Source organism: Tamandua tetradactyla, chromosome 9 (genome assembly GCF_023851605.1).
Source record: "Tamandua tetradactyla isolate mTamTet1 chromosome 9, mTamTet1.pri, whole genome shotgun sequence".
Taxonomy (NCBI): domain Eukaryota; kingdom Metazoa; phylum Chordata; class Mammalia; order Pilosa; family Myrmecophagidae; genus Tamandua; species Tamandua tetradactyla.
This window is the reverse complement of record NC_135335.1, coordinates 2,919,165-2,940,305: the sequence shown is the minus strand read 5'-3', so window position 1 is coordinate 2,940,305 and position 21,141 is coordinate 2,919,165. Positions and strand designations below refer to the sequence as shown.

Sequence of the window (21,141 nt, the reverse complement as noted above, 5' to 3'; positions counted from 1 at the left end):
CTGCTATATCCAGACACCACCTAGCCTGCTATTCTAAAGCATGACTCTTTAAAGCCACGCTTATTTTTACCACAGTAAATGCAATTGGAGAATTAGCATTGCCTGGAATAAATAGGAGGTAACTAAAAATACGCCCAGTGAGCGTGAAGCGGTGACGACGTGTTACCGTCGGAGGCTCTGCCCGCGTGACTCACCTGCTCTAGACGGGCCCAGCCACCCAGCTCTGGAAGTCCGAGGTGGGTGGGCGCCTTCTCCCCGGGTGGCCTGGGGGGTGCAAAGAGAAGAGAAAGGCTGTGGCTTTCTCTCACGCCCTTCCAGCCCCGTCCTGTGCCCCCCACATTTCGGGAAAACCTCGCCATGGGCACCGTTTGAGGCTGCCTCTGGAGGGAAGGAGGGCTTTGCTTGCCAGCTCCCAGCAGCTCGGGGAGCTGCCCTCTCTCCGGGCATGGGCACAGGGGACCAAGGCTGGGAGGGGAGACCCGTGCCCGAGACAGGCCAGCATCTGCCGAGTCCCAAGCCCTTCGGCCTGAGGAAGGAGCGTGCACTCACCTCCACAGCAGGCTTTCCTGTGCCTCACTCAGGAACTGGACAGGGTGGCCACGGCCAGGGGCTCCCTGTGAGTCCCGAGAGATGTCAGAGCAGCTCTGCAGGCCCGGCCGGGGCAGCTGCCCAGGGGAAGCAGGGGACTTCCTGGGCTGGCCTGGCCTGAGACCCAGCCCAGGCAGAGGTGGAGACCTGACTGGGTGCCGTGCTTCCTGGCTGGAGGGCCCAGAAGCCACCTGGGACACCTGGCCAGGTGGCAGTGGGCCCTGGGTGACTGCCTGCATGTCGGCCGGCCTGGTCTGGTCATCGGGCATGTCAGTCTGGGCAGCCTGGGTCCTCTTTCCGCCCTCATGGGGCCCCAGGCTCCTCGCCTGGGCCGCAAGCGCTGGACCAGGTCCCAGTGCCCAGGTGGAGAAGCTGGGAGGCCAAGAGGCACTGGCTGCAACGGCACCACGTGTGTCACCTGGGAACTGAAAAGCGTTCTGTGACAAGAGCCGTCCTGGAGAGGTGCGTCTCCTTCCTCCAGGCCTGGGGCAGTAGGCCGGCTCCTGCACCCCTCCCTGCATCCACAGCAGCACCCTGGCCATTGGGTGCAGATGGCCTGGGGCACCCCTGACTTGCCGCGTGTGTCTCTGTGGGCAGTGATCCGGTGGAAATGGAGACACAAGCTCCCCACAGTGGGTGGCCAGTGCAGGGTGCACGGAGCACATGCAGCTGTGAGGCCCACTGCTCTTTGTGCCCCCCAGGCTGCCTCATGCGTGGCCAGGCACAGAGATACCATCAGCACGCCGCCAAGGGTGGGCTGCTTGGTGCCCAAAAAGGAGGAGCGCACAGGAGAGGGGCCTGCCCTCGGCTTGGTGTGCCACAGGCAGGGGGCGAGGGGCTTGAGACAGGGGTCCAGGGACAGAGCACCCAAGGGCTCAGGGTTGGGGGTGGAGGGACAGGGGGCGCAGAGGCTCGGGTGGGGTGCCCAGGGGCGGCTAAGTGGTCCAAGGTGTTTGGGGCAGGGGTCTCAGAGCAGGAGGCTGAGAGGCTCGGGGTGGGGGACACAGAGGCTCAGAGTGGAGAGGTTTGGGCAGGGGTCCCAGGGGCTCGAGGCGGGTTCTGCCACCTGCCCGCCATGGGCCTTGGGCCCTTGTGTGCCCCCTACGTCCTGGGTTTGCAAAGTGGGTGGCATGAAGGCGTCTCCTCAGCCGGGCATGGAACCACATGCACTCATGGAAGGGCGTGGAGCAGAGCTGGGGCGCGGTGGCCTGAGCTCCTAGGACCTGTCCCAGCGGCCTATGGGGGCGTCAGCTGCCCCTCCACGGTACTGAGGGGGCCCAGGATGCTGCAGCCTGGGGGACTGGGGAGGCCGGGGGAGCACCAGGGTATGGCCGCAGGTCTCGGTGCCCGTAAGTGCCCGACGCACCCCACACCTGTTTTAACCTCTTCACCTGCTTTGGGAGAATGAGGCAACTTCTCATTCTTAGGCAACTTCTCTCACTTTCTCTTACTTTTCCTTTTCAAACTCCTGCTTGTTTTCCCTTCTCCACCTTGACTTCCTGCCTTCATGAGAAAGCTCTAAACCCATCCTTTTTCTTTTTACTTTTTATTATAGGAAATGGAGGTGTCAGATATACACAAAAACAGAGAGGGCCCTGTAACGAGCCCCAGGACCGGTGTCCCCCCACGCCCCGGCTTTGAAGCCTCCCCCAGGCATCTGTGCACAGCTGCCTAAAATAACCCTGTGTGCTCGCGTCCTGCTGCCCTCCCATCACTCTGCCTCTGTAGCTGCCAGCAGGAAGACACCTGGGGACACGGGGACAGACAGCGGGTCAGGGGAGGGGGTGCTTCCCCAGATTGGGGGAGGACTCCCCAGCGTGTACATCCAGCACTCCAGGGAGACCTCAGGCCCATGCAGGGCCCCCAGGACAGGGTGACCCCACCATCCTCCCACAGGCACCCCAGAATGCATGGGCGGAGCCTGTCAGCATTAGACGGCAGAAGGCAGTGGGGAGGGCTCCGGAAGGGTGCCCCGATACCCCACAGGACCTTGGGAGGGCCCCAGGGTCAGCAAGTCCCCTCCCACCCGGCAGGGTCCTGGATGGCCTCTCAGGGCTCAGGTGTGGGGACAGGGCCTCTCCTCTCTGGCCACCTCGGCTGCCTGAGGAGCCACTCTGGAGTTTCCTTCCACCTCTGATCACTTGTCTGTCTACTTGGTCAGTTATTGAGTACCTTGTGTATGCACATTTCAGTTGGATTCTCCCAGGAGACGTTCACTAGCCCCTCCCATGTGCCAAGAGCTCAGCAGGGCGCTGGGGGTGCAGAGGCAGCCTTCCTCCACCCTCAGGGGTCCTGCCCCATGGGATGGACAGGCCTCTGCTGTAGACTGTTCCTAGCACTGCACTCTCGGGACATTGGGCCGGGGTCCCCAGGGGAGTGGCCCAGGCCAGAGCCCAGCCATTCCAGGTGGCAGTGGGAGCTGAGAGTGTCTCTGTGGGGTGGGGGTTGGGGGACCTGGGAGGGTGAGGGTGTGGGAAGGAGCGAGCACAGTAGCTGGGGGGGAATGAGTGTATGCAGGCAGCTGGGGGTGGGGAGGGGACGAGTTTGTGAAAGCACCGGGGGGGAGTGGGGGTGAGCATGTGCAGCAGCCAGGGGGTTCCAGCTCCCAGAGAAGGAGGATCCAGGCCTGTCCCCAGATGGTCTCCTCTGCTGCCTGGACCGGCCGTGCCTGGCCCCTCTGTCCTGTGGCCTCCATGTCCTGGGTCCCCCTCACAGCTCTCCAGCCCTGGCTCTCCTGGGTGTGTCCTGCTGACAGTAGAAGTGCTCGGCTGGCCCTCCTGGCGCCCCCCGCGCCGGCGCCTCTGCCCTCAGCACCGCGGGCCCTGCCCGGAGCACATCCCCGCCAGGTGTGCCTCCCGGCCTCGTCTCGAGGGCCTGTGCCCCATGGGGCGTGCGTGCCCCCTCGATTCCCATTCGCCACCTGCCCTCCGGAGGGGCTCCTGGTGCCCTGGGCTCTGTGCACGGCCACTCCTGCTAGGGCTGGCACAGCGTTGGGTGCCGGGGGGATGAGCGCTGGGTGCCGGGGGCATGGCGTCCACGCTCGAGCCACCTGCTCCTCGTTCAGGACGGGGCCTGGGCGTGAGTGTCTGCTCGTGGCGGGCCGTGACCGGAGGGCGGAAAGGCCGGGAAGATGCCCCTCCAAGCCCGGCTCGGGGCAGTTCCGAAGACATGATGCAGAGCCCAGGCAGCGGGAGGGCAGCAGAGCATCTGCAAGATGCCGCTCCCGGCGGCCACAGGGGAGATGACTGCGAGATCGGGGGGCTGGGCTCTGGGGGATGGACCGTGTTCCCTCCCATGGTGAAGCCTCTGCTAGGTCCTCCACAGGCTGCCTCGGCCACGCGACCGCCTTGCTCCTCTCCGCCTTCTCTCCTGGTGCTCCTCCTGCGAGCCCGGAGCCCCGGCGTGGGGAGGAGGGACAAGGGGTCCTCAGGATAAAACCCTCCTTAGAGGGCGTAGAGGTGCCAGCCGTGGTGGCCCGTCCTCCCCTCGCTCCCGGCATCTGTGGCCTGCGGGGTGGGGAGTCTCATTGTGGTTTCGATCTGCATCTCCCTGATGACCTCCCCGTGCGGTTATTGGCCATTTGTGCCTCTTCTGGAGAAATGTCTGCCCAAGTCCTTGGCCCGTTTTCTCCTTGGATTGTCTGTCTTTTGGGTTTTGCATCGGGGGAATTCTTTGTATGATCCGGATATTAAACCTTTCTCAGATGAAGTGATTTGCAGCGACTTTTCCCCATTCTGAGGGTCGGCCCTTTGCACATGGCGTCTTTGGTTTGGCTCAGCACACGTTTTCAGAAAACCTTCGAGGCGCTACGATGCAAAGAGGGGACAGACTTGGGAACTGCGCTCCCTCCCGGTCCCCAGCTCTGTCCGAGACACTTGCCCTGCGAGAGGGTTTGAGCTTTGCACAGCCCCTTGGAGAGGTGAGCATAGCAGCGTCCCCTGGCCCTCCGCCTTCCCGGGGACCCACTGTGCCCCGCACCTGAATTAATAACACTTCATGCATATCGGCGAGCGGCGCACATGCCTCCTTCTAAACCCCCTCCCAGCCACCTCCCAGTTCATGGTCACAGCAGCTCTACAAGCTGGTGCTTTCACCAGCCCACTTGCAGATGGGGAAACTGAGGCACGGAGCAGTTCCATGGCCAGTCCAGCAGGGTTCCCAGCAGCACTACCTTCCAAGGAGGGGCGAGGGGCTGGGGGCTGGGAGGAAAGTGAGGTGGCTGTCTGGTTGTACTTCTGTGTCCAGCATTGGCTGGATGCCTTGTTTGGGGGCCTTTCCACACAAGGCGCCCATGGGGCTGCCCTCCCACCGTGTCGGCTCCCAGGGGCCCCCCTGCCAGACTGGCCTCCTTGCCACAAAGAAAATAAATCCTCACGTTCGCATCCTCTCTCCAACCCGGCAGGTGGAAGCAGAGCGGGTCACTGGCTGCCCATTAGTCCTGCACGTAGAACTGTCTGAGGGTCAGCGGGGCTGGAGAGGGAGCAGGGGGAGGCCCCGGTCACTGCTCCTTCCAGACGGCTGGGAAGAGGAGGAGCAAAGGAGGAGCTCTTCCTGCACCTGGCCTGGGTCCTGGGACCTGTGCCCCCGGGGCAGCCACCGGAGCTCCCCCTCCCAAGGTGCAGGATGCTAAGTCACTGGGTCTCCTTAGAAACTTCCAGATGCATTGACTGGCCCACGGGCCCTGTAGGACAAAGTTGTGTCCTATAAGTTTGCATACCTGGAAGGGTGCTAGGGGGCCAGGGCTTGCCAACTCTACCTGGGCTGAGGGCTCGGCACCTCCACTTCCTCAGATGGCTGCCCGGACCCCAGACAAGGTGTCTCAGAGCACTCCATGGGCCCCTTGCAGGCCGCAGAGAGCACCACTCACACCTGCCCAGCCCCTGGGGGTTGCAGAAGGGAGACCAGCCTGCCCCTTGCAGGGTGGTCACAGCCAACCCTGCTGAGACACTGAGCACTGAACTCAGTAGTCTGACTGGGAATGTCTGCGGCAGTTATCCCCTCCCTCTGTCTGAGGGCTCAACCTCTGTTAATGCAGCCCGGACAGCAATTGCTTCTCGGGGGCCTTGGCCAGCTGCGCTCCAGAGGGACCCTGGGTGGTGCGACTGGCTGGGAGTCTTCCCCCGCCTGTGCTCTTTCCTGCTTAGCACAGCTGAGGGCTGGGTTCAGAACCCAGGGTCCTTGTCAGACCCCTCTTCTGCAGGTGGCCCGGGGCTGCCGGGGAAGAGCAGTGAATGATCTGAGCGCAGAAGCCAGGGGAGCTGGGGCGCACCGAGCCCCTCACCCAGGCTGAACCCCAAAGCCTGTGTCCCAGGGATTGGGCAGGGGTGGGGGCCCTGGGGCGCTGCGCCTGGCCGTGGTCCTGCAGGGGTCTGGGATTTCCCGATTCTGGACATTTCGCAGCAATGGAATGAGACCAGCAGTGGCCTTTGAGGACTGGCTTCTTTCGCTCTGCCTGTTTTCAGGGTCCACCCACGTCTTCATTCCATTCTCTGGCCAAATAATACCCCATTGTGTGGCAAGACCACATTTTGTTTATCCATCCGCCCCCATCCTGCCCAGGGGCACCCTTGGGAGATCCACGCAGCCCACCCGCCCCCGCTCCTCCTGGCCGGCTCCCAAGGGGGCCTCTCCGTCATGGTCCCCCCTGGCCCGGGGTCTCTTCACCCCTCCCTGCCCCTGTGGGGAGAAGCAACCCCCGCGGTCTGGTGCCTGGACCCCAGAGCTGACCCCGACGCTGACCCCCAGCAGGCTGCAGCCTCCCTCCCTGCCGGGTGCCCCCCCAACCCCCCAGCGCTGCTGGCCGCGCCCAGCTGGCTTTCAGGCCCACGCAGTGGCGGGGGATGGGCAGTGAGATGGGTCTGGGCAGGGGTTGCTGGAGGAGAGTGCAGGCTGGTCCCCTTGGGGTCAGTGCTGACCCCCCACTCCCACCAGGGGCCGTGGGCCCTCCCCGCTGAGGAAGGAGCTGGAGAGGGTAAGGCTGGGCCCCTTTGCTTCCCTCCGCTGTGCTGCCATGGTTTCCTGCCCACACTGGGCCGCAGCGGTCTGCAGAAGGGAAGGTGGGTGGCTGGGCAGACGGGCAGGCCGGGCCAGAGGGAGGCATCCAGCTTTCCACCCGTGTCCCCCGCCAGGCACAGCCTGGCTGCTTCTCGGCCGCACCCAGGGCCAGGACACACTTGCGGGTATGTCGTGGCGGTGGCACCCCAGCAGAGACCCCTGGGCTTGTCAGGGCTTTCGCCGTGTCCCTTTTGAAAGCAGGACGTGTTACCCCCCGGGGGCCCAGACCTCGGGGCATGGAGAGGGTCAGTGAGCAGCATTGCCCTGTTTTCACGCGTGGGCTGGGCAGGATCCGAGGTGGGGCCGGATCCCGGACCCCCCCACAGGCCCCTGCGCTGCCTCTGACCCACATCCCCTGCAGATCCTCGCCCCCCCCCCCTCCGCTCCACCCCGGCTGGCTGCTGGCTAGTTTGTAAATGACAATCAAATTCTCCTTTCATTTGGCATGGGTGGGGCAGGGTCTGGGTGGGACGTTTGGGGTCAGGCCCGGCTCTGGGGACAGAGAATACCCCCCACCTCAGACCCAGCCTCCAGAGTTGACTCGGGGGCAGTGCTCGGCCCCTGAGGAAGTGGCCCAAGGGGCGGCCCAAGGAGCGTGGGTGGGGCTGGTGGGTGGGGCGAGGCCAGTGGGCAGGGTGGGGCGGGGATGATGGGCGGGGCCGGCAGGTCCTGTGGGCTCAGGGCGGCTGAGTCAGCCTGGGGAGCCGTTTCCTGCCCCTTTCCAGCAGGCTCCAAGCCCGTGTCTGGGAATGCCTGCCTGGGGGGGCCTCCACTCCCGCCCCCTCCACGCCAGGGGCCCTGCCCTCCTTGGCCCTGCTCCTTCTTTTCCAACAGGCCAAGGGGACGTGGGGCTTGAGGCTGGGTGGCCTCCAGGGGCCCAGCTTGAGCTCCAGAACTGAGACCCATCCTGTCCCCTCTTGGGACTCAAGTTTGTGCCTCTTTAAAATGGGGTGATGAGATCTGCTTCCCCGGCCTGGGGGCACTTCGGGGTCTGGAAGAGGTGGTCGCTCAGCATAGCCGACGGACTGGGAAGGGCCTCAGCTCCAGAAGCTCCTAAGAAGTTGAGCACACCTTGGGGACAGGCATTGGAGACCCTGGGACCCAGCTCCTACATACCGAAGGGGCTGCTGCCCTGATGGGAGCCCCAGAGACCGGAGCCGGGAGTCTCCTCTCGGGGAGGAGGCTGTGGGGCCCGCCAGGGCGGGGCTGGGCTGTGGGGCTCCCTCGGTGCAGCGACTCAGAGCGTGGGACGGCCCCCTCTCTCCTCAAGATCACTTGCCTTGTGACCTTAAAGAATTTTGGGGATGCGAGCGTTTGGTGTTGACAGATGGCTGCTGTTCTTTAACTGATGGCCAGTGTCCTCCCCAGGGACCCTTTTCCAACCTGTCATGCCATCTTGGCCGCGACTAGCTCCTTCCATGGGGCCCTGGCTGGGCCTGGGTCTTTGCCTGGGTCTTTGTGCAAGCAGAGGCTGAGGACGGGACTTGGCCAGGGTGATGAGGAGTGGGTCACAGCCATGAGAGGCAGGCCGGACCCTCCTGCTTGACCCTTCGGGTCCCAGACCTCTGCACGATGACAGGTCATCCCCGGCACCTTCCACCTGGGCAGATGGGGTTGAAGTGAGTCCCAGATCCCAGTGGCTTCCTTCTCAGACCTCAGGGATGTCCAGAGTGAGCCGGCGGCCGCACCACCCCGTGCCGAGGGTCAGTGGAGCCCTCGTGGCCCCCCCACCACCCTTCTCCACAAGGACTCGTTATTCTGGCGGACGTCGGTGGCGGGGGTTGGGGGTGCACCGGGAACCAGGTCACCCCCAGAACTGACAGCTCCGGTGGGGGGAGGTGCCACACTGCGCAGCAACCCCCTCCCTTCGTCGGTCCCAGAGGTCCAAGACGCGGAAACCAAGGGAAGGCACCCCAGTGTCCGTCGGCAGATGAGGGGCAGACAGAACACAGTCCGTGGCCCGGTGAATAATGTCCACCCGAGATGGAATCGGGCGCTGCTGCCTGCTCTGACGCAGGGACCCTCGAAGACGGAATGCTGAGTGAATAAACCAGACCCAGGGGGACGGATGTTTCATCACCTACGTGAAATATCCAGGCCTAGCAAATTCATAGAGGCAGAGGGTAGAATAGAGGGTACCCGGGGCTGGGCTAAGGGGGGCTGTGCTTGGGGGGGGTACAGGGTGTTTGGACATTTTGAAATAAAATACAAGATGCTGCAGCATGTCCCTGTCGCAGGGCCTAGGGGTGCAGCCGGGAACGACAGAGACTGTCACGTGTCTGAAGGGTTAGAAGGGGGTAAACAAGGAAACTAAGCCCCCAGCACGCCGAGGGCTGCCTGGAGGAGGCGAGCCCTGTGAGGCAGTGGGGCACGGCCCTCTGAGAAGTGGCATTTCAGCCAGGCTGGGCACATGCTCAGCATTTCTGAGAAGCATAAAGAAGGCCCGTGTGGCTGGGACAGAGCAGCAGTGGGTTGGAGGTCAGAGACGTGGGCGGGGGGGGCAGGAACGTGGAGGAAGCCGAGTCTGGGTTTTCTTCCTAGTGCGACGAGAAGCCGTAGGGGTGGTGTGATCCGAACTTACCACCACCGAAATTGTGTAGGGCAGTGCCCGGCCCGCGAGAGCCACCAGCCATCTGCAGCCAGAGGAGGGGTCGCCCTGACGCCCAAGGGGGCTGGGGGCCTTGGGGTGCCCTGGGGGCCGTGAGACTCCGCCTGACCGAAATCTGGGCCATCGGAGGGCTTTGCAGGGCCCATGCGCACTGGTCTGGGGCACGCACAGCCAGAGCCACATTTGCCACACACACGTGTATTGCCGACAGACCCCCATCTGATTGGGGGTGTTTGAGTTGAGTGATTACAATTATCACCTCTGGTGGCAAAGGGGAAGGAAGGGGGAAGAGAAGGGGGAAATCAGCCTGGTCAGCTGGCTGGCTAGAAAGTTTCATGCATGGATAGACAGACAGATGAGCAGTGGATGGGAGGCTGGATGGATGGACAGACGGATGGAGGGATGGAGAGATAGCAGAATGGATGGGGATACGCTGGGTGGATCAACGGATGGGTGGGTAGATGGATGGAAGGACGGAGCAGAGAGGAGGATGAGTGGATGAAGGCAGGTGGTGCTCACAGACTGAGCCGCATCAGTCGGCGGCCGTGCTGGGAGAATGCAAGTGATCGGGTCTGAGGAAAGTCAGCCAGTGACCTGCAGGCTACCCCCCACCTGAGCCCAGCCGGGGCCAGCCAGACGGCCAGGTGGCGCTGAGGCTGAGCTGTGAGCCAGTTTCACGCTCTGGGGACCAGCGCCCCCCACCCAACCCACAGCAGCAAGGCTCCGCCCCAGGGGAGGGGGTGTCTCCCTTCCCTGACGGGGAGGGGCCCCTGCCCACTCGACGTCCCACACTGTGTCTTCGTGCCGCGTCACCTTGCTGAGTGGCCCACCCCTCCCCGTGGGGCCCCGAGGGCAGGAGCACGTCTGATTCGCCGTGGGTGCCCGCAGCCTGTGCGGCCTCGGTGCCCGGAAAGTCTCAGCTGGACGAGCGCGTCAGCCCAGCCTTCTCTGGACAGGTGGTGTGTCCACCGGAGCTCAGATAGCAAAGACCCCCACCCTTTATTCCCCAGCGGCTGGCTGGCTGGGAGCCAGGCCGAGGTCCTGAGAGGGCAGAGCTCGGGCATCAGCTTTTACAGTCAGCCCTGGGGGGCCCGTGTCTAGCCCTGGCCGTCATTAGCCTTGTGAGCCTGGGCTAGAGTCCCGAAGCTTCCTGAGCTGTTTCCACGTCCATAAAATGACACAGGTAAGGCACTTAGCGGCAGCCCCGTTGGCAGATAGGAAAGGGGGGCACGGCGCGGGCCGGCGCCTCAGGCCGACGCCCCCTGGGCAAGAGGCATGGAGGAGGCTCTGGGGCCGCCGGTGGAAGCCCCCAGGACCCCTGACACCTTGGCCATCCCACCCACCCATCCTGAGTCACAGCAGGAAAGAAAAGCACCCGCCCAGGAGGGCCAGGGCCACAGGGAAAGCAGGTCTTTGTCCTGGACCTGGGACTGGCCGGCCACGAGGCGGCGGCCGGGAGAAATTGGGCAGTGGGCCTTTATGAAGGGTGTCACTGCACGCCAAGCCCCCTGGGCTCCTGGAGCCACGCTCCACTTGTCTGGAGGATGGGGGACCTGGGGGGGGGGTAGGGTGGGCACGGCAGGCTGGCAGCAAGGACTGGGGCATGGGGGCTGTCCCGGGCTTTTCCACGGACGTGGAGGACGGCTTCCATCAGAGACGGCACCTAAGCCTGAGCGTGGCTCCAGGTGCCCCTGGCGATGCGCTCACCTGAGCTTTGTCCCCAGCTCAAGGCTGGTGACAAGCAACAGAAACCCAGCGGGGCAGCTGCGGCGGGAGGGGGCGTCCAAAGGGGCCAGGGAAGGGGGCCGGGCTCGTTCTGGGGGTGGGCAGCCCCCGCCCTGCCAGCCCCTGACCCTCAGGCCTCCCGGCTGCCCGGGGAGGAAGCCCCGCCACCGGCCCCAACGCTCCTGCCTGAGCTCGGGGACCTCCACCCCGTTCTTGGCCTGGGCGTGACCGGCGTGTCCCTCCCTCCTTCCTCCCAGAGGCCCCCCAGCGCCCACGCCATGAAGGAGGAAGCCCTCCTGCGCCGCCGCTTCTCCCTCTGCCCGCCTTCCGCCACTCCCCAGAAGACGGAGCCCCGCAAGCTCACTCGGAACCTGCTCTTCGGCGGAGAGAATGAGCTGTACCCGCTCAGCCCTGGTCAGTGCCCGGGGTCTCGGCCGGCGCCGGGTCCGTGCCCACCCAGCGCGGGCTGCGGTGCCGCCAGTGGGGCAAAGCGATTTGCTTTGTAAAAGCAACAAAGCGCGTGCCCTCGGGGTGCAGGGAACGGAGAAGGGGTCTCCCCCGGCCCAGCCTCTGGGGGCAGCTTGGGGACAGCCGGCCTGAGTCCCAGCCCAGCCATGCTGCTTCCTGGCTGGGTGACCCGGGCCAACTACTTGAGTCTGGGCCTCAGTTTCCCCATCTGTAAAATGGGGACAGATGTGTCCCTCCTCCCAGCCTCGAAGGTACACCGAGCTGTGGGAGGGGAGACTTGGGACCAGGCCGGCTTCGTGCTGAGCTCACAGTCCACACCGCCACCCCCACCCCCCGATGTCACCACATCCCCGGCCAGCCCTCCCCTCCCCCCCCACCCCCAGCTGGGTCCAAGCCAAGTCCCCCCGCTTGGCATTTGTGACTTCCTTCCTGGTTCCCCAGGGGGAGACCCCCGCCCCCAGCCTGGCCTCCGTCCCACCCTGCTGCGTGGTGAGGAGAGAGGAGCTGACCCCTCCTTGGCCATGGTCCTGTCCCTGTTGCCCTGGGGGTGGGAGGGACCCAGGCCCGCCCCGTGTCGAGATGACGTCCAGGTTGGACGTGAAAGGCCCTTGGAGACCGTCTCATCCAAATGCTCATCAGTCAGATGGTGAAACTGAGGCCCCGAGTCGCAGGGCATACTGTGTCCCACCTAGGTTGGGGGGCGGCAGGGGAGCGGCAGGTGCCCCTCGGTGGTCCGTTACATGGGAGCTGTGTCCCTGGAGTAGCTGGCCCACGCATGCAGGACAGCCGGCTGACGGCCTTCTCTGAGGACTGGGAACACAGCTTCCTGGGGTGGGGGCACCCCCAGGAGGGAGGGGCAAGCCCTCGCCTCTGCCTGCAACTCCCAGCCCAGGAGGTGGTGCTTGAATGGGGGAGAGGCCGAGGCTCGGGACCCTTCCCTGGTCCCAGCAAGCCCCGGACCCCCACCCCGGACAGTGACCGACCCTGGGGTCAGGCCACTTCCGGGTACGCGTGCCAGCTGTTCTGGTGCGAGTTCCCGGGTCCCAGCCGCCACCGGGCCCCTTCCCACGGCTTCCAGAAAGGGGGTCTGCAGAGCCCTGTGTTGCCCCCGTCCTCAGCGCCCCCGGTCCCGGCTGTCCAGCTGGGCACAGGGTGTGGGCAGCCTGTGGCTTTGGCAGGGCAGATGCCACCCCCGGGCGTAACCGCTTCTCGGCCCCAGGGCCCCAGGCAGTAAACCGTCATCACCCCGCCACAGGAAGCGGCACGAGCGGCCCCGGGGACTCAGGCCTTGCTCGGCCCCGTCCCCTCCCTCCTCCTGCCCACAGTGCAGCCCCAAGTGGGAGCTTTGGCAGCCGACTCGGAAGCAAAAGGCAGGGAAGAGGAAGCCGTTTCCCGCAGGACTGAGTGCAGCCAATGCCATGACCACCCTTCCTGCACCAAATGAGAAAATAGAGCCCCTCGGGCGGGGTCTGGGCACGCAGGAGTTGGCGCTGCTGCAGCCAGAGGGGCGGGAAAGGGTGCCACGTGCTCCCTCTGAAAACTGTGGGGTGGCTCCACAGCCCCGGGGGAGCAGCCGGTGCCAGAGGCCGCAGCCCCCGCCCCCAGCCCTGATTAGATCTCTCCAGGGCAGAACCTGCCGCCGCTGCGTATGGGCTGCTTCCTGCCCCTCCCTGCCCGGGCAGCGGGCTGGGGGCCAGCCTGAGCCTCACCCCGGCCACTCCGTTGCAGGGAAGGACATGGAGCCCAATGGCCTGTCGCTACCCAGGGATGAAGGACCCCCGACCCCAGGCTCGGCCACAAAGGTGCCACCGGTAAGCGCCCGGTCATGCCAGGGGACAGCCGGAAGCGGCTCAGGAGGGGGGAGCTGCCACGCCTGTCCCCCCCAGCCCGTGCAAATCCCAGACTGGGCTCCCCAAGAAGGGAGAGACGAATATGCAGAGCCAGAGTCGTGGCTTCCAGGGTCCGGCACAGGCCCCTGGGAAGAAAGTCGTGGTGAGAGGGGACCTGTGGCCTCTCTGCCCTGAGGTACCTGGACCCCCCTCCCTGGGGTGGCGCTGGGTTCTGGAGAATTCCACACACTGGCTGGGCCCCCAGATAAGAAGCCCCTCCTGGCAGGACCTCGGGCCCAGGATGGGGGGCCTCCACCCACGGAGCCACGGCCTAGTGGCCCTGTGCCGAGGACACTGCTGAGGGCAGCAGAGCCAGAGGCCAGGTTCTCTCCCTGCCCAGCCACCTGCCCCATGGGACCCCCTGCTTCTCCGGGATCCCATCTCCCTGTCTGTCCAGCAAGGCATTGGTGGTGGCCCCAATGCCCTGTCCCCCGTCAGCCTCGGGTAGAATATGCCAGCGCTTGGGGTGACCCCTCCTGGCGCCTGCGTATCCCCATCCTCGGCCCCCAGGGTTGCTGGGACTACCCTGGTAGGCCGTTATTTATTTCTTAGCATGCCCTCACTAATGTTCTTTATAGATACAAGTTGATTACATAAAAACATTGAAAACACTCATGGCCGTGTCCCTCTCCAACCCAAGGAAACGTACACCCATCGTCAGAAAGTTCCCCGTTTGATCCAGACTTTAGAGTCGATACATTCAGTAATAATTTCCGAGCACCTTCTGTGTACACCACCCTGCTGTTGGGTCTGGGGTACAGAGATGCATAAACTCCCTGCATCCCGGCAGGGGACACAGATCCCAAAAGGGAAAAGTACACCGACAACTCGTCCACAAACCATATGGTTATGGGGGACCAAAATAGGGACGCTCTGCTCACCCCTACAAATTCTTCAGAGCAGTCTGGGCTCATAGGCTGGGAAAGATGTGATCTGTAAATGGTATGTGTAAAGTCATTTATTTTGTAGGTCGCACGTGTGCAAGCATAGTTCCAAGCAGTCTTTCTGACTTCCCAGGGGTGCTCCACGGGGCACGTGCTTTGGCATGTGGGAGGCAGAAGGGCTTCGGGGGACCTGGCGAGTCCACCCCAGCCTGCCCCCCACCCCCACCCTTCCCTCTTCCCCTGTGGCCTAAAGCAAGTGCAGTGCCTCTGGCCCACACCTGGAAGCTGGCGGTAGGATCCATTCATTCCTTCATTCATTCTCTCATCCACGGTACTCTTAGCCGACACTCATTTGAATTCCGTGTGGTTTTCATGTGTCAGGAAGTAGTATTCTTTCGACCACTGTACCCATTTACAAATGTACAGACCATTCTTAGCTCACAGGCTGTAGGGAAACCAGCAGCAGGCAGGATGTGGCGTGATTTGGTGGGGGTTGGCAGGGCAGAGTCTAGAGCCTTTTGCCCTGACTAACTGTTCTGACCAGTCCCCCAGCCCCACCCTACCCCAGGGGCCTCAGCTTCCCCATCTGTAAAAGGACCTTGGTCCCCCCCCGGCACCCAAATCCTAGGAGCGCTGCTCAGGACCCGTGAGGCCGGCCCCACCAGCCTGGCTTGGCCCCCGGTGAGGGACCTCGGGGGACCAGGGGGAAGCTTCCCCCTGCACCTGTCGGCGCGTCCCTGCTCAGGGCCTGGGCACATGGCGATGGCTAAGGCACGACCTGCCCCCCGGGTCCTGCGGGGGACGCCGTACTTTTGAGTGGACGTGGCACTCTCCTGCAAACCCAGCCTGAGAGCTTGTCACTGAGCTCCCCCTCCTCCTGGAGAACCCATCCCTCTCGCCCTGTGGGCCCTGGTCAGACTTCAGCCCTGACCCCTAGAGCGCCCTGTGTTTCCTTCTGTCCCTTCTATGTTTCTGCACAATCCCCCCAGCTCCCAGGAGTGGGGCTCCATTCAAACCATTGCCCCAGGCCCCCCACGGAGCACCGGGCCTGAGGGGCCTGCTCGCGAGCCCTGAATTTTACTCTCTGCAACCATCTGCTCTCTTCCATCTCCTCCTGTCCCACACCCCAGGAAGCGCCGGCGAACTGGGCAGGGAGGAGGACCCCTGCTCCTACCCTAGGCCTCCAGCCAGCCCACCTGCCCCCGCCCCGCCCCCTGCAGCCCCAGGCCATGTGCCACTGCCCTGTCCTCCCTCCACCCGAACCACTTCTCTTGCAGGCAGAGCACAGACTATGCAACGGCTCCGACAGAGAGTGTGTGTCACCCACGGCCAAGGCCACCAAGAAGGAGACGCTCAAGGTGGGACGGGCCTGTGGAGGGGCGTGGCTGCACCCCTGCCACATGAACGGGCACCTGGGCCGGCAAAGGGGTCCCCCACCAGCCTTCCCGAGGGAGGCCCCGCCAGGGGTGGAGCTGGGGGAGCGGCCCAGAGCCTCCTGCCTTGACCACCCATGGGCTGGCCCTGTTCAGGCACAAAAGGAAAACTACCGTCAGGAGAAGAAGCGCGCTACGAGGCAGCTGCTCAGCGCCCTGATGGACCCCGGTGTGGTCATCATGGCCGACAGCCTGAAGGTAGGCCAGCCGGGGTGCGAGGGCCAGGGTGGGCCGTAGGTCGCCTGCCCCAAGGCTAGGCTGGAGACGCTGCAGCATGTTTGTCACTGTATGGGGCCCCTCCCACTGTACCCCCCCGAGTGCCCATAGAGCCATGCACTGGGGACGCAGCCAGGCCTGTGCTCAGACCTCCCTGAGGCCCTGGGTGGTCACTCAGTCCCTGAGCATCGGTTTCCCCCTCTACCCAGGGGGGTGTGAGACGATTGACCTCCGGGGCTGCCGTGGAGAGTAAAGAGATCAAGTGCAGTCCTGGACCCACATGGGCACCTGTTAAAACTGAGATAATGATCACATCTAAAAAAAATAACAATACACTTCGTTTACGTCATCAGGTATCCATCAGTGCTCTAGTTTCCCCCATTCTCTTATACCTTTTTTACATCAGACTAACTTTTCTCATGATTTCGTTCGGATGATGCCGATAACAAGAGTAGAAATTAACATCAAACAGAATTCTGCTTTCCAAAGATAGCTACTGCTCACGGTGTTATTTCCTTTGGTCTTTTGAAATGAATACATAGAGATAAGATTACAATCGGACCATCGTGCACAGAGTTTATGTTCTACTTTTGTAAACATTTCACATTCCCTGTATCTCCCCGTTAAAGTTAAAAAGTATTTAGGGACAAAAAACCACACTAAAGTGGCATTGTGCCCACAGCCTGAAGAGAATCCCAAGCTCTCACCTGAGCTGCCAGAGGGCAATGCCAGCCCCCGCCTGGCCACCCGGTGGGCGTGCGATGCTGCCCGGGGGGTGGCTGGGGCGTCCGCGGGCCGGTGTGGGGTTGCGGAGGAGAAGGGCGCGCCCCGGCCTGTGCCCCACTCCCCCCCACTGCCCGCCAAGCCGCGCCCAGCGCTGACGGCCGCACCGCCCCCTGCAGATCCGCGGGACCCTGAAGAGCTGGACGAAGCTGTGGTGCGTGCTGAAGCCGGGGGCTCTGCTCATCTACAAGACACCCAAAGTGGGTCACTGGGTGGGCACCGTCCTGCTGCACTGCTGTGAGCTCATCGAGCGCCCCTCCAAGAAGGACGGCTTCTGCTTCAAGCTCTTCCACCCCCTGGACCAGTCCGTCTGGGCCGTGAAGGTGCCGCCATTCGGGCCCCGGGGCCACAGGGATTTGGGGCGGGAGGAGGATGGAGGAGAGAGGCCCCGTACAGACCCACGTGCGACAAGGAGCCCTTGATGAGGGCCCTGGGGTTCAGAAGTGGCCTGGGGAGGATCAAATCATACCACGTGCCCCTTGCCCAGCTGCTGAAACCATGAATAAATGTTTTGTTTGGTTGGTTATTTTAGTGTGTCCCAAATAGTGCATGGGGCACATTTCATTAAAAAAATTATTCACTGTTCCTCTAAAATCCAAATTTAACTGGGCATCCTAGATTTATATTTGCTGAATCTGGTCCCCTAAATTGGGGCACTCAGAGCTGGAAAGCCAAGGGCAGCGCCCCCCCCCCCCCATTCAAGAAGACCACAGAGCTCCCCATCGCTGGCGCTTCTCTCGCCATCTGCCCTGTCTGCATTGCTGGGTGCCTGACCCCACCTTGGGCATCCAGAGGTTCTGGAAGGTTCTGTGCATGTTGGGCATGGGTTGGCGTGATTCTGTGTCCTTATGTCCACGGGAATGCCTATGGGTGATGCCCATGCTTCTGCCTCTCCAGGGTCCCAAGGGTGAGACTGTGGGCTCCATCACGCAGCCCCTCCCCAGCAGCTACCTGATCTTCAGGACCGCCTCTGAGTCGGATGGTGAGTCCCCGCCCACTATCCATTCCCCGGGGCCCCACCTGGAGCGGCCCCATTGCTGGGTTAAGACCGAGGTGCAGGTGCCCCAGCTCTGTGGGGCAGAGGGGAGGAGAACGCCTGAAGTCCCTGGGCAAGCCTGGGCTTGGGTCAGGGGGCCTGCCACTCACTGGAACTCCTCTCTGAGCCTCAGTTTCCCCATGAGTAAAATGTGACTAATGAAACCTGTCTCCCCGGTGGGATGAGAATCCAGCAACCTTATATAAAGCAGCTAGCTAATTACTGAGCATCAATCGTGTACCCGGCACCATTGAATCAGTAGGCTCTACTGTCATCCGCATTTGATAAGCGGGGAAACTGAGGCACGGGCAAACTGCCAGCAAGGAAGTGCTAGACATGAATCCAAATTTCTGACTCCCTAGGAAATTGCACATTGTTGGAGCCTAAAGTAACAGCCCCTCCAGCTGAGCCTCAATGACTATTATAATTAGATTATTCTTACCTTCTTTGTGGAACCACCCATCCTCCACCCACCCTCACGCCTACTCCACAGCGCCCCCAGTGGCTGCTCTGAGTAAATGCAGCTGCCTGATCCCAAGGCGCTCAGGGGGGCACCTCTTGGGGAAGTGAGGTAAGGGGCTTTTGTCCTGCCGGTGGTCCAGAGCAGGCAGGGCCCTCTGGGCTGGCCGTGCTAGGGCAGAGGCAGCCTGGCCTTGCCCGCTGAGGCTTCAGCCCCTACCACCTGGCGTCCGGCCAGTGTCCTCTCCTGCAATGCCATGCCACCCCCTGGTGGCCGAGCACCACCTCCATGCACCATTGGCTGGTACCAAGTCTTTAATTCCACAGTCGATTCCCAAGGCCTCAGCTCTGTGCCAAGCCCCACATGGGCCCTGGGATGGGCAGGGCCGCTCATGCTCTCACGGAGCTCGCAGTCTGGAGAGGGAGGTGAGCAGGGGACCCCAAGACCAGGCAGACTGGGCTGAAGCATGAGCTGACTCCCTGAGTAGCAATCAGCAAGGAAGTATGGCCAAGCCCCTACGGGTATCAGGGTGGGCTTCCCGGAGGAAGAGGCAACCTTGGGATAGGCTTCAAAGGATGCATCATATTCAGAATGGCTGGTTCTCTTTGTGCCAACTGCAAAGTCCGCCTGTTCAGAGCCCCAGCCCGACTCAGCAGTGGTGACCTTCCCAGCTCTCTGCCTGCACGTGCTGCTTCCATGATCCCCCTCCCCTGCCCCCCATGACCTCCCTTCCCTGTCCCACATGACTGTTGGGCCAGGGTCCAGGCCAGGAAGGGGCCTCCAGACCCCGACACTCAGAACAACAGGTGCCTGAACCTTTGGCTCCAAGCCAGGCCTGCAGCAAAAGCCAGGCAGGGTCCCAGATGCCCCTGTGACAAGGACAGCTCCAAAGAAGCAGGAATTGGCTGGAGCCCACCTATGCTGGCGACACGCTCACCCAGTGCTTCCTACACTCCTCCGAGCCGTAGTCCCAGGAGTACCCCAAGAGCAGGAGTCCATGGTTTTAAAAGTTAGGGAAAGAAACTTACTCACCGAGAGCTCAACAGTTTCAAGGCTCAGCAAAGTAAAGACTCTTCTTCAGCGTTCTCTAACCTTGTGTCCCCACACTTCAGTGACCCCAGATGCCTTTCCAAGCAGAGTCCCTTTTGTGAATGGAAGGGCCTTCATTAGCAAGCACAGGCCATCAGGTGGAAGCTGGGCAGGTGTACATCCCCACAGGTGTGAGCACCTAGGGGACCTGCAGGCTGTGCTTGGCTAACCTGCTGGTCGCCTGCACCAGGGAGGCAGTGGGGTACAGGGTCAAGAGTGTGGGGGATGGGAGCAGCTGGTGCTGCCCACCCACTGCCCTCCCTGCTCTCCTGGGGTGTCCAGATGGAATGAGCTCTCTCTGCGGCCTTGAGCCCCCCTGCAGCTGGGAGACCCCCACACACATGCAAGGCTGCGGACCATGTGCCCCCCACTCGCTCCAGCTTCCCTGCCCTCCCCACCGTCCTTCCAGCTGCCCATGGCAGAGGCCTCCGGTGCAGTATATCCAGTCTCCGGGTCGGGTGGGCGCCTCCGTGGGGCAAGAGTCTAGGGGTGTCAGGAGGCAGGGTCCCCGAGGTGAATAGGTACCCGGACCAAGGGCTTCATGATGGGGAGAGGGGCGCAGGGGAGCAGACTCTCCATTGAGGAGGGAGAATGATGCCTGTGGGTGGGGCATGCTCCCTGATGGGCTGGGGTTAGGAGGTGGGGTTCCTCCGAGGCCGATGGGGACTTCCAGGTGCAGGGAAGTGGGTTTGGGCACCGGGGACGGGGGTGGGAGGGTGGGTCTCCTCTGCCGTGTGTGTGGGGTGGGGTTGCTAACGTAGGGTGGGGCTCACCCGACCCCCTCCCCGCGCCCCAGGCCGCTGCTGGCTGGACGCCCTGGAGCTGGCGCTGCGCTGCTCCAGCCTCCTGCGACTCAGCGCATGCAAGCAGGGCCGCGACGGGGAGCCTGGGTCCTCGCCTGACGCGTCGCCCTCGGCGCTCTATGGGCCGCTGGCCTCTGCCGCCCTCCGCGCGGACCAGGACCTGTTCCCGTGAGCGCCGGGTGGGGGGGGACGTGGGGGGAGGTGCGGGTGGCCGGGGCGGGGGCGGGCCTCCCGCGCAGGGTTTCCTCCCCTGGAAAAAGGACCGCTGGTGCCAGCAGCACCGGGCCGGGGTCCCACCGCGCCATCCGCCCTCCAGACTGAACGGGTCCTCGCTGGAGAACGACGCGTTTTCAGACAAGTCGGAGAGAGAGGCTGCGGAGGAGTGGGACGCCGGGACCCCGGAGCAGGGCGGGAGGCGCGGCGGCCGCTACAGCGAGCAGTCGGGAGCTGCGGGCCCGCCGAGGGGGACCACGTACGTGGGACAGGCCCACGAGGAGCTCGGGGAGGTGAGAGCCCGGGTCCCGCCCCGCCAAGCAGAGGGCGCAGGGGGGAGGAGAGAGCCCGCTGAGGCCCCCAGCCCCACCCTCCCGGCGCGCCGGGACACCTGGTGTGAGCACAACCCTTTCCCCAAAGATGCCCTTTCCCGTGCCCTGCCGGGAGGGCAGGAGGCCGAAGCAGCAGGTGAGAACCGTAGCTGCTGCGTCTCCACGAAGACGCAATGTGGGCGGGGCTAATGAGAGTGAGGCGTGGCCCACGCAGGGACACGGCAGGAGGGTGCAGGATGGGAGTGGGCGGGCCTCAAGGAGCCACCCCCCCCCTCCCAAGGAGCGAGATGGGGAGCCTTGACACCTACCCCCACCCCAGTGGTCTCAGTGGGTCAGGCACGCCCGGCCTCTAGGGTCCCCCAGGTGCTCAGCGCACCACCCAACCCTAGCCACAGCTCCACATGCACAGAGAGGCTCAGCGATTGGCTCTCGGCCATCCAGCCTGGTGGCGATGGGTTCAGATCCGGGGCTCGCTGCTTGCCTTAGAGGCAGCGCCATCCTGGGCTACGAACATGTCCAGCCCTGAGGTCGCGCCCCCTCTGCCTCACGTTGGCTGTGCG

At 63.5% G+C, this 21,141-nt stretch overlaps 1 protein-coding gene across 3 annotated transcripts in view; it reads left to right on the top strand.

Moving 5' to 3' along the window:
- Nucleotides 1-21,141, top strand: part of OSBPL5 (oxysterol binding protein like 5) — a 54,904-nt gene that overhangs the window by 13,740 nt on the left and 20,023 nt on the right. For all 3 annotated transcript variants that reach the window (XM_077115396.1, XM_077115395.1, XM_077115397.1), the window contains exons 2-9: nucleotides 11,233-11,389; nucleotides 13,172-13,254; nucleotides 15,494-15,574; nucleotides 15,746-15,847; nucleotides 16,768-16,971; nucleotides 17,546-17,630; nucleotides 20,030-20,204; nucleotides 20,353-20,542. In XM_077115396.1, the coding sequence (XP_076971511.1) occupies nucleotides 11,254-11,389; nucleotides 13,172-13,254; nucleotides 15,494-15,574; nucleotides 15,746-15,847; nucleotides 16,768-16,971; nucleotides 17,546-17,630; nucleotides 20,030-20,204; nucleotides 20,353-20,542 (1,056 nt within the window). In that variant the 5' untranslated portion in view covers nucleotides 11,233-11,253. The remainder of the gene's footprint in view (nucleotides 1-11,232; nucleotides 11,390-13,171; nucleotides 13,255-15,493; nucleotides 15,575-15,745; nucleotides 15,848-16,767; nucleotides 16,972-17,545; nucleotides 17,631-20,029; nucleotides 20,205-20,352; nucleotides 20,543-21,141) is intronic.